Genomic DNA, 12,109 nt, shown 5'->3' on the forward strand with positions numbered 1-12,109 from the left:
ATTGATCATCTATTAGGATCAGCTTCATTGGAAATCCCCGGAGGCAGCGAGCTGCCCCGTGCAGAACTAACTAACAAAGTGGCTCATCACCATTTCCCATCCCCTTGCCCCTGCTTTTTTGTTTTAAATCTTGTTAATACCTAATTAGTCACTCCCTTTCTTTAAACTTGCCCTCTGTTCAGGGCGTCAGAAAATATTGTGATAAGACTCAGCCCACGGTCTCTCTCCCCACCGCAGGGCACCAGCCCCTTTGCAAGAGTATCAGCCTTCAAAAATGAGGAACCAAACCCCAAATCATTTGATCCGAGTTTCAATAATCAAATTAAAACCAAAAGAAGGAAGAAAAAACCCCAACCCCAAACCGCACGCACCAGCCGGCGCATTTGCATGCAGGATGCTGAGTAATTTGTCACAATCTATTTTATTTTTTTAAAAGCCACTGACATGCTCTAGTGACCCTTCCAGCATTTAATAATTTCTCTAAACCCATTTAACTGTCATGTCTGTCTCCCGTGTGACATTGCCAAGCGATCGCTGCCGTGTTTGTGCGCCGGCAGACGCGGGAGGACTGGGCTTTCTGGGGACAGCGGGGGTGCGTGTGCCTCGGGGGCGAGACCTTGGTGGCGTTTTTTCCTCCTTGCTTTGAGCAGGATCCTGCCCCTGGTTTTGCTCCTTGGGTTGAGCAGAAATATCTCCAAAATCTGCTGCGAGAGCTGGGCTGGGAGGGGGATGGAGCAGGAGGGTGTTGCTGGTACCCGCCTCCCCCAGGGGGTTTTGGGGTGCAGGGCAGCTCGGGGTGTCCTCACAACCGCACTGCCAGGAGCGTTTGGGACCCCAAATGGGATTAGGGTCAAGGGGGCAGGAGGTGGGACCTGGGCTCACAGGTGGGAGGAGATGATCCCTTAAATCCCAGCGGTGTGTGGTGGCCCCGACGGCCTGGGGCTCTGCAGGTTCCTCAGGGCAGCATAGGGGCCCCCAGCTCTGCAGGGGAAACTGAGGCACAGGCAGTCAGCAGCACAGCAGGAGCCCCACACAGCCACGAAGGTGACAGCGAAGGCTCCTGCCAGGTGCCTCCTCTCCCTCACCTCCCGGACCCGGGGAGTCCGGGGAAAAATTAATTTGCATTGATTTTTACTAAGCTCCTAATTGAACTTCGTTAAGACCTAATGGGCGAGGGGCGAGCTGAGCACGCCCGCGCCAGCCTTTTAAGCCCTATTAACTCAATTTTGCCGTATTTGTTTTAGTGGCAGGAGGGTGGGTAATTATGGGGTGCCAGGGAGCAGCGCTGCAGCCGGCCGGGGGGGCCGTGGCTCAGCCGGGGGCTCTTGGCTGCGAACAGGAGCCCAGCTCTGCCTCTCCCGCCTTTTCACATCCTCATTATCAAATTATCTTTTTAACTCCGAAGGGGGGCTAATTAAGTGAAGTAAATGAAATCAGTGGGGAGGAAGCAGGAAGGAGGGGACGGCTGCTGCCAAAGAGCCGAGCGAGCACTGCCTTCGGCTGGGGCTTTACCTCCCCTTGGCTCTCTCCTTCCTTTTCGCTTTTTTTCCCTGCACCGTGCTAAGCAGATGGAGGAAGAAAGTGGAAAACCCCTTCCCTGTGGTGAATTCATACCAGGCCATGCTTGGTCCTAGACCTGGACCAGCGGTAGGAATTTGGGCAGCATCTTCCCATGGGCAGCATCATCCTCGCCATCCCCTTGGGAAGCCACCGCATCCCGTCCTGTCCCGCGGATGCCATCGGGAGTGACAGCTCGCACTCAGCGCAGCAAAATTGCTCAGATGGAGGGGAAGTGACAGCCGAGGCTACAAATTAGAAAATTTTAAGCAGCGGCAGCTGTCTCCTTGGCTGCCCCCCACCATGTCCGTCCATCCCCCCCGGCTCTGGTCCCCCCCTTCCCCAGCAGTAATTACGGGGTGATTGAAGCTTTGCCAGGCTGCAGTGCTGACACCTCTGTCGTTTTCCTGTAAACATGGGGAGATGAAAATAGACACTTGGAGACGCTGTGAGTGTCACTTTGAAGGTGTCTCTGGCTGTCAGGTCCCCTCCCCTCCGCCCCAGCTGTCACGCTCCGGTCCCCGGTCCTCTAGCATCAGGTCGAATGGGACGGGCAGGGGCGCAGGCAGGAGGTGGGGGTCAAGATACGAACCCAAACCTTTGGACAGCTTGAATTGGCTTTAACACCTCCTAAGGGGAAGGAGAGGGAATATTAAATTGTGTTAGCTTTACGGTCAGGGCCCGGCGGGGGCATTCAGCAGCCCTCTGTGCCACCGCCATGCCCGTGGGGACGGCTGGTTTTTAGTGTTATCTTGGTTGTCACCTCCCGCGGTCCCACGCGGGTGGGTTCTCAGCGACCGGGCTGCAACGTCGCTGAGGTGGCCTGAGAGGAGGGGGTGGCTCTCCTTTGGGACAGAGACCCTGTGGGATGCTGAGATCATCGACCCTGGTAGGGATGAGGTTTGATGGAAGTGGCTGGGGCTGCCATGGCAGGGCTCCTGCTGTGGCCGTAAAAATGTGGGACCATGGGACCGTGTCCAGCCCAGGACACAACGTGTTTGAGCCTGTGCCACTCTCCAGGGCACTGCGTGTGCAGAACCTCATGGGTGTTTGAGCCCCCTGGCAGCCCCATGGGGGCTGGTTGGGGACACATCCCCTTCACTGGGGATGCTTTGCTATGGGGTTTATTTGCGTGCCAGCAAATCCCAATGGGCAGGTGCCCTTTGCCGTTCCCTTGGCCATGCCATCACACAGATACCTGGTGTTGGGAGGGGACTGTCCCCATGGGCAGGGGACAGGGACCTGCTGGTGGTTAACGGGGCAGGCTACAGCCCTGCCTGGCGTGTGTTCACTGCCGGACTATCTCAGTGCTTCCTCCACCGGCTTTGCACCCGCATCCAACAGGAGTGGAGCAGCACATGGCCGCCGTCATATTTAAACACAAAATAAACATATTATGCAACAAATAAGCCCTGAGCAGCTGGAACAAAGGGAGCAGCTCACCAGCGGCATTAGCCCCCATCGCCTTAATAATTAAGCATCTCTCCATCCCCAGGCCTCGTGCAATGCGGCGGCAGGCGGGAAGGGACCGGGGGGGACCCTGCCAGCCCCCAATGAGGTTGCCTTCCCAGCCCCATTGCATCGCGGCAGATGCACGGGGCTCTTTCTCACCAACCAAGGGGAGAGGAGGGTATTTCAGGCCCTCCGCTCCCCGTGCCTGTGCCCCGCGTCATTCCTTTAATTACAGGTTTTCAGCTGCAGACCGTTGGGCACGGATCGGTGGGGGGATCGGTTCCCAAACCCTGTCATTTAGCCTCGTCAGAGTGCCTCTTCAAAGAGGGGAATCTAGAAATTTTCTCCGCAAGGTGCGGAGTGGACTGTCTCAGCCCCAGCATGAATATAATGACAGATGCATTTTACAGCAAGCTGGGACTGAATGCACTCGACCACAGCTCCTTCTGTCAGCCAAGTCATTATTTTTTGTCATTTGCTGACAGTTTTGGTCTCATTCGTTTCTCTCTCTTTTTCTGCTTTTCCCCCTGCCTGGAAAAATGGCTAGGTATCTATGAGACCCCAGCGGGAACGATCCTATACCATGCGCATTTAGATATCGAGGCCTTCACCATGGACCGGGAAGTACGGAAAATCAAGCAGGGACTTGCTTTGAAATTCTCCGAGCTGGTGTACAACGGTACGTATGGTGCTTGGGCCCAGCCCTGCCGCTGCAGCATCCTCCCGGCCCTCCTCATCCTCCTCCCTCGTTGCCACCGGAGGCTGCAGGTCCTGCTGGTACATGCACTCAGGGCTGTAAAATTCAGTTGTGCATTTTGAGGCTACTCATGGGGGAAAAATTGAGTTTGTTCAGGCTGAGCTCGACCCTACGCTCTGTGTGTTTTGGTGCCGAACGGGCTCCTCGCCTGCCTTCGGGAGGGGATGCCGCCTTCCATGAGGGCTCGGTGGTAGGGGATGCTCCCAGCATCTCTCCCAGCCTGGTGCCACCACTTTGTCACATCCAACACCTTCAGATGTCGTAATTCACCGTCCCTTTCTCCCCCCTCACATCACCTTTCCCCAGCTCTCCCCTCTGACCGCCTCCATCTCTCCACCTGTCCTCACTGGGACATGGGACACAGCAGCACCGAACTCCCCGGCACAGCCGTCCCCGCAGCGGGGTTTAGAGCCGGAGACCTCTCCCCGTGCACCGGTGGGGAGATGCTCAGGGGTGCGTGGTGTGGGGGGCTCTGCAGGTGCTGCGGCCCTGGCCGCGGGGCCCGGGGGGCTGCAGAGGGTCTGGGAGGTGCCGGCCGTGCTATTCGGTGCACAGCCCACAGAGGGGCACTGCGGGCTGGGGCTTGCCGGGGGCTGCAGAAGGGGCTTCCAGCTGCTCCCAGCACAGCCCTGCCTGGGCGAGGACAGCACTGCCTGGGGACAAGGGGACGCTGCTTGGCACCCGCAGTCAGGGACAGAAATGAAGCACCTTGTCCTTCCTCCTGGGGTGCTCCCGGCAGCTCCGGCTCGGGTGGGCTGAGTTTGAGGGGTCTCAGCTCAGTCCCCCTGCGCTGCAGGGCACAGCCTGCTGGGTCAGGGGACTGCCGGGGCTGGGGGAGCTGGTTGGCACCCCCGGGAGGGAACGTCAGCTCTGCTGCAGGGTTTGCTCCGCAGATCAACCCCAACTTGGTTGCTGGTGCGAAGCTGAAAGAAGCAGGATTAGCCTAAAATGTCGTAGATGGGCTCAAAACCCCACTGCACAGTTCCCAGCACAGCGGCGTGTCCCCGTGTCCCGGCTCTTCTTCCATCCCCTGCCCGGGTCAGAGCCGACATCCCTGGAGACCCCACACCGGGGAGATCTCCTGCCCCTTGGCCAAACAACACTTTTAGCTTTTACATGTCCTGATTTCTCAGGCTCTCAGTTCCTCCTCCTGTCACTTTTCAGGCATTTGTTTCTAACCATGAGGGCTGGAATAATTCCCATGGGAAGATCCCCTGGAAATAACCTGACTCCGGGAGCTCAGGCTCTGGGCAGCAGCAGATCAGCAGGGCTGGTTCTGGCTGTCTTCTCCTCATGCCTATGCTCGTCCTCATCACCTTCCCCTCTGCAGATGTTTCCTCCTGCATCTTCCTTGGCAACTGGCGTTTAATGCCTAAGTCCCTTTGTTGCTTAAACCGTATTTTAGAGTCCGGCTTGGCCAAGGGCTTCTGGGGCTGCAAGAGTCTCCGTTACCTTCCCCTTGAATCACAGCCCCTGCCTGAATTCGCTCTCCGATGCCACTCCTGCCCCTGGCTATTTCTATTATTCTATTAGACTTTGTCTTGGGCTGCCTTTATTTTGAATTTTTTTTTTTTAAGTTTAAGCACAAACCCATTTGTTTATTTCTAACCACTTGCTTGTTGTGAAGCCATCAGATTAAAGAGCCGCTGGGGGAATTGCGATTTCTCCTCTCCCTCCCCACCTCTGCCAGGCTAAGGCTGCTGTTTCCCTGGCTCCAGATGCTGAACCTGTAGGGATTTTCAGCACAGTCCCAGACTTCCCTGCCAGCCGAGCCCAAATCCAAGGAACAACCCCAACGGGGTGCAAACAGCACCCGTAGGTCCCCATGCCAGAGGACAGGCTTTCCAGCTCACCTTCCTTTAACACCTCATTATTGTGACTAGTTCCTGATTTTAGGAGAATTAGTGTTTATCTTCCCCTTATCCCCATTGATCCCATTGTGGAGGGGTGGCTTTGAAGCCAGTTCCATCCCGGCAGGTATGGCCAGGTGCGGAAATGCCATTGTCCCCCTGCTGTGATTAGGGCAGGATCCTCGTTACAAGGCAGGAAGGTCATTAAGGGGGATCGCTTCCAGGGGCGAATGTGTTTGCGGAGCAGGGGGTGATGCTTCCTTGCACCTGGAGCTGTCAGAATCAGGATTTAAGTAGCTGGTTATTATTTTAATGTGTTTTGGGTTTATTTTTATGGGGATGCAACAGCCCTATGTCAATTATGATGTTTGGAGAGCTGTACCTGGAGGATGGTTACCCAAAAGCGGGGTGTATTTGCCCAAACGCGAGGTCCCTGTCTGCTTGGCAGTCTCCAAAATCCCCAGCCATGCTGTGGTGGGGCAGTGGCGGGCGGGTCTGGGTTTTGATGGTAAGGGGTTGCAGGGCATTGGCACCGTGCCTTGGATCCCAGGGACAAGGCTGCAGGATATGGCCCAGCTCAGGGGCTGTCGAGGCCGAACAACAAAAGAAATTGTTTGTTTCTTTAATGGTTTTGGCCCTGGAGCCCAGGGAAGGGAAAGGTGAGAGGGCACCGGTGTGTGATGGGGGAGATAAAATCTGGGGATGACCCGAGGGCAGTGAATGGGCTCTTTCTCTCTCTGCCTCTCCCTCTCCCTCTCCATCTCCCAAGCTTTATTCCAGGTCTCGGAGGGTCCCCTGGCCAATTACCCTGCTTAGAGACAGGAGAGGGCGCAGAGGTGTCCCGGGGAGAATACCTCATCCCCATGCCAGGGGGCTGGGAGCTGGTCCCCTCCTCCACAGCCACCCTCTGTGGGTCTGTCTCCACCTGACCCTCCTGAGATGGTGTTTTTTAAGTGGCAGTTTCATAATAACTTAATGAAGCTTTTAATTTCCATGATCGCCCCCACCTGTAGGAGCTGGAAGGAGAATGGTCCCACTGCCTCCTCTCCTGGGTGGGGACCTGATGGCCAACAAGTGGAAGGGACACACATGGGGTCTCCATCCCTTGGAGCTAAACCTAGGTGTCCTGGCACCTCTCCCAGCCCCATAACCACATCCCTTCCCTTGTAAATTATTTGGGTCTGCCTTGCAGGAATTAGCCAGGGGGGACCATGCTGCATGGCCACCCCGGGGCATCCCGGTGTCCCCCATGTCCCGGCTGATGCTGCCTCCTGCCCGCAGGCTTCTGGCACAGCCCCGAGTGCGAGTTCCTCCGGCACTGCATCGCACGCTCGCAGGAGGGGGTGACGGGCACCGTCCGCCTGTCCGTCTTCAAGGGCCAGGTCTACGTCCTGGGCAGGGAGTCCCCACGGTCACTGTACAACGAGGAGCTGGTGAGGTGAGCGGGGTTTGGGGGGCCAGGGTGGGCAGACGTGGTGGCAGCGAGTGTCCCATCCCATCTTTTTCCACCCCATCCCGCTCCATCCCATCCTGTCCCATCCTTGGTGACGCCCAGGGACAGTGTCCTCCCAGCTGAAGCACGAGCCATGTTTTCAAGTCAACGTTATTTTTTTCCTACGGCTTTTCCCTTTTCTTCACATTGTTTTCTCACTCACTCTCCCCCCAGCCCTCCCTCAACCACTTTCAATCTCTCTAAACACTTTATAAGCCATAAATACACCCGAATGAGTTTAGATCAGTCGGAGTAAATGTCAAATTATCTTCTCTCTTTCTCTGCTCTGGCTTTTTTTTCCCCCTTCCCTCCTCCTCAAAATCAACAGCTCCTAATAATCCGTCCCAACCCTTCATTATGCTTCGCGCTCTCACTTGGAGAGATTAAATGAATAAAGTATAAAAAAAAAAAAAGAGGGAAGGAAAAAAAAGGAGGATGGAGGGGGGTGGGACAGAGGAAAAAGAGAGAGGGAGAGAAAAGCAGGGGCACTTATTCTCCCTGCGTCTCCAACCATTTTCCTTTTCTTTTTGATTTCTACATCGCTGGTTTGAAAGCTTTTGAGTGACGGCGTCACAGGAACCCGAGAGAAAGCTGTGAGAGGCAGAGCTGTGTGGAAATGCCTCTGCACAGTAGGTAGAAAGTAACGTAATTATAGAGCAGGTCAGAACCACTCGAATGAGCAAAAATAAAAGCACAGAGGTTTTTCTGTAGCCCGTCAGGGGAGGTAAAATCATTGTAAACTCTTTTTTTTTTTTTTTTTATTCTTTATTTCCCCCCTACCCCTTCCTCCTTTAAGGTTTGCAGTTTCTAGGAAATGAGCCGTATGTTTGGGGGATGTGGAAACCGTCGGAGTTGGGGTTTGGTGGGTGGCTGCTGCCTTTGGGGAGGCGGATGGGTGTGCTTGGCATTGCACCGAGGCACCGGTGGCCACGCACGCTCCGGTGGTGCTGGGGGTGCCTTCTGGCAATGTCCCCTGCTCAGGGCACTGTCCCCTGCCTGGCGTGGGACAGCTGTACCCAGGGGACGGCTCTGGGACAGGGCGAGCATCCCTGCTTGCTGCACGAGTGCAGGGAAGAAGGATGCTGATGCATACGAGGGACCACGGAGGGGAATTTGGGGCTGTGTCTCTAGCAGGGCCTGGGGACACCAGGGACAGCCAGCGGGGTGGCCCTGGGGCTCTGCTGCTCCTGAAGCCACATGTCCCTTCCCTGGGGACTGGTGGGGACCCTGCCCCGAGACCCCACAGCTGAGGAGGGGTGGCAGCGGGCACTGGTGCGGGGGAGCAGCCGGCTCCAGCACCACCTGCATCCTCTCCCTTCCCAAAAAGCTGCCCCAAGCCCCTCCGCGACCCCCCCGTCCCGGTGATGATAGTGCCTTTCTCTCTGCAGCATGAACGTGCAAGGGGACTACGAACCCGCCGACGCCACCGGCTTCATCAACATCAACTCGCTGAGGTCTGTGGGGTCAGGGGGGACCCTCCCTGGTTGTGGGGGAAAAGCCCCCAGCACCCCCAGGGCTCTTTCCCTTCCTGGCTTGAGCTCTTGGGGTGCACCGAGGGCTCCCCCTGAGCCCCCGCCAACCACCGGGGTGCAACCAGCCCCCCCAGTACCAGCCCTACCTAATTACAGCCTTTCCCAGCACAGCCGGCCTCGTTATTTTACTTATTTCTCAGACTCCACTGTATTCCTCCCCAGGCCCCCCGCTCCAACTCCAGGGCTGTAAAACATGCCACATTTACATAATGGGCTCTTAATTTTTCCATTGCCTGTTAACTGCTTTGTTCTCCCCAATCCGCCATGTCCCCCCACCCCTCTAAGATAAATTAATTACATTATCTCATGGAAAAAAAAAAAATAATTAAACTGTACAGGCCTTAACAAACGCCTGCTCTTCACGCCCACTCATTCTGTTTAAATTAATTGAAAGGAAATGTGTGTTATTACTGTTAATTTACAATTAATTTTTTTTTTAATCTGGTTTCCAGGCTGAAGGAATATCATCGTCTCCAGAGCAAGGTCACCGTAAAGCAGGATGAATAGCAATCAATTGCACACGAGCCTCCCGCTCCCCTTTCTAATTTTTCTGAAGAACTAGCACTAATTGTGGTGGTAATTTGTAATTGTAACTCGTCTCCCTGGAGTCATGGATGAGGTGATGGCTTTGTTACGGGCCAGCAAGTGAAATGCAATCATTTAAAAAAAAAAAAAAAAAAAAAAAGGTGGTCGGCCGGAGGAGAAGTGGGGGAAGAAATAAAACCCAGCCACGCGCTGGGTCCGCTCATTGAGAGCCGGGCTTTATTCCTGCCTTGTTTGTTTGCTCTTCTGGCCCAGCGCTTCCCCGAGCCGGGCTTTGTGAAATTTGTAATGGATTAAGTGCCTCTGAAGGACATGGTGGGGTTTGCCGGTACCTCTTTGGGAAGGTGGGGAGCAGGGGGACATTGGTGCCGGTCCAGAGGGGCAAGCTGGGCAGCAGAGATGGGTTAAGGGGATTTGAGCTTTCCTCTTCTTTGTTTCAGTGCATTTTAAGAGAAGACTTGGGGCTGCTTGAAAAGGAAAAAACAGGGGAAATATCCTCTGACGGTGTTGTACGAGGAGAGGAGCGCTCACTCCGGGCTCAGCAGCGGATTTCTCTCCCGTCGTACATGGGGGGGTTGCAGGTCCTTCCATCCCTGGGGCTCAGGCTGCGGCGCTCGGCCGGGATGCAGGGACACTACGGTGGAAGCAAAAGGGAAGGGAACAGAAGGGACACTTCCTAACCCATGCGGACACCTGGGATATGCTGCTGCTCTGCACTGCCAAGGGTGGAGAAGGACCTGGGTGGGATGTCCCCGTGGTGGGTGTCCCCAGGAGCAGAGATGCTCCGTGTGGCTGGGAGTGATGCGCTCACCATGCTGCATCCCGCAGTGCCCAGCACCAGCCAGCCCCACACCCATGGCAGGGATGTGCTGCTTTGGAACACATTTGGGGAGCAAAAGCAGAGCCGTCACCAAAAAGGAGAATGTTTTTGCAGCCCCCGGGGGGACAGCTCGGCCTGGTGGCCATTTGGGAACGTCCAGGCTTGCCCTGCCCACCCCGCTGCCGAGCCAGCGAGCGTGACAAGTTCTGACATCACAGCTGGGAAAATAACATGTTATTTTCCCAGCTTGGATGTGACTTTCCCTGCTATTACTGGCAGTGACCATCTTGGGAGGAGAAAGCAGCAGAGGGCTGTCAGACAAGGGGCCAGAAATGGTTTTCTGGGCTGGCAGAGCCTATCCGACCCCCACAGAGTGCAGGAGAGGGGGGGATGCTGCGTGGGGCCACCCCGTTCTCTGTGTCCCATTGCTTTTGGCAGCCGGTCCATGCAGAAAGTGCAGCTTCACGTGGGGGTCCCGTGTGTCTTGCATCCTGGAGCCCCATGGGGGTGGTCTGTGGGGTGTGCAACCCCCTCCCATTTAGGGGGAAAGGGCTCGAAACCTCGTCAGGAGCCATCTCCTGGGGAGAATAGCCAAAAACCAAGATGGGAACAGTGCTGCTGCCCTCCCCTGCACCGGGGACAAGAGGCAGCCCTGTGAGCCATCAGCATCACCTCCCTGCCTGCCTGTCCTCGGCACTGACGCGGCTTGGCCGTGGCACGGGTCTTGCTGGCAAAGCAAAGCTCAAAAGCACTCAGTGCAACAAGGAGCTGATATCTCTTTTGGGACAAAAATGGAAAAAAAAAAAAAAAAGGTGTCACAGCAGAAGCATCTTGTGCCCAAAAGCTTGAGAAATGCCAGACATTGTCAGGGAGGGCTCATCCGACCTGCTGAGCCACCTCTCCCTGGGGTGCTTAAATCATTCGCTGGAGAACACCATTTAACTCCAAAGCCTCAAGTCTCCTCCACTTTGGAGCCAGGAGCCGAGGTTGCCCTGGTTGCCCATGGCTCGCTGCACCTGCTGGGATGCACAGGGAGGTTTTTGGCTGAGAGCAGGGTGCTGCGCGCCGCGGCAGCTCCTCGGGCAGCGCGGGGATGCTCTCGCAGCCAGTGGTGAACTGTGGTCAGCCCTGGAGGAGCGACACACGTCAGCTTGCAACTGCTGCCTGCGACGGGGCTGAAAGTGCATCGTGCTGGGAAAGCAGAGCTTGGTGCATTTGAAAAGCCAAGTTGAACCCAGTGCAAGTCTTGCAGGAATAAAAAAAACTCTTGAAAATCGTGGGGTTGCAGGATAGAGGAGACCCAGCAACCAGACGCTGCAGTGATGGGATGCTCTGAATCAAACACCACATGTTTAATTACTTTACTACTTTAATTACCATCAGCCCTTCCAGTTTTTGTGATTTGGTGGTTTCTCATTGCCCCCTTTGAAGTTTCCAAGCATCCTCCCACCCCCGGTGTGTCTCGGGGAGGTATTTCAGGGGCTGGGGCTGCCAGCCTCACATGGCAGTGGGAGGGAAAAGCAGCGGGCGAGCGGCACGGTGTGAGCAGCTCCTGAATCACCTGGTAACCCCCTGGCAGCGGCATTTTGGGGATAACGTTTCGGGCTTTCAAGGTGTTTCTGGAACACTCACCCATGGCTGTAAGGACAGAAGTGTGGGCTGGGGGCTCCCCATCCCTGGGGCAGAGCTGGGGCTGGGAAGAGCTCAGAGGGACCCCAGGAAGGAACCTGGGTCACTTTTGGGCTTTGAATCTTTCCCGTGCATCCCCCCGCAGCGTCACATATCACTCGAGCTCCAGCCTCCTCCTGGGGCTGGGGGTCCCTGGGGATGCTTTTGGGCAGCTGCACCCCCTCTTTGCACCCTGGGCCGTGCCGCGGGGCTGCTCTGCCACCCTCCCAGGCTCCGGGGAAGGGCTCGTCCGGGGTCACCGCAATCGATATCTCATCTGCAGGCTTTCCTAGCGGAAGTGATGGTATATTGGAACATGGTAATGGGTCTTGTCTAGTGGAAAAGGCTAATCTTCCCCAGCTGTACAGGATCTCCGCAGGTGTCCTCCGGCTCTCCCCGCTGCCACCAGCCCTGCAGCCAGCCTAGGAGCAGGTATGC

The 12,109-nt window shown here is 56.0% G+C and overlaps 1 protein-coding gene across 1 annotated transcript in view; it reads left to right on the forward strand.

Moving 5' to 3' along the window:
• LOC135996664 (argininosuccinate synthase) overlaps positions 1 to 9,277 on the forward strand; it is a 57,256-nt gene extending 47,979 nt beyond the window's left edge. The window contains exons 13-16 of the mRNA XM_065648833.1: positions 3,557 to 3,688; positions 6,898 to 7,054; positions 8,497 to 8,562; positions 9,093 to 9,277. Coding sequence (XP_065504905.1) covers positions 3,557 to 3,688; positions 6,898 to 7,054; positions 8,497 to 8,562; positions 9,093 to 9,147 — 410 coding nt within the window. The 3' untranslated portion in view covers positions 9,148 to 9,277. The remainder of the gene's footprint in view (positions 1 to 3,556; positions 3,689 to 6,897; positions 7,055 to 8,496; positions 8,563 to 9,092) is intronic.
• Positions 9,278 to 12,109: the final 2,832 nt, after the last annotated feature.

This window comes from Caloenas nicobarica, chromosome 19 (assembly GCF_036013445.1).
Source record: "Caloenas nicobarica isolate bCalNic1 chromosome 19, bCalNic1.hap1, whole genome shotgun sequence".
NCBI classification, from domain to species: domain Eukaryota; kingdom Metazoa; phylum Chordata; class Aves; order Columbiformes; family Columbidae; genus Caloenas; species Caloenas nicobarica.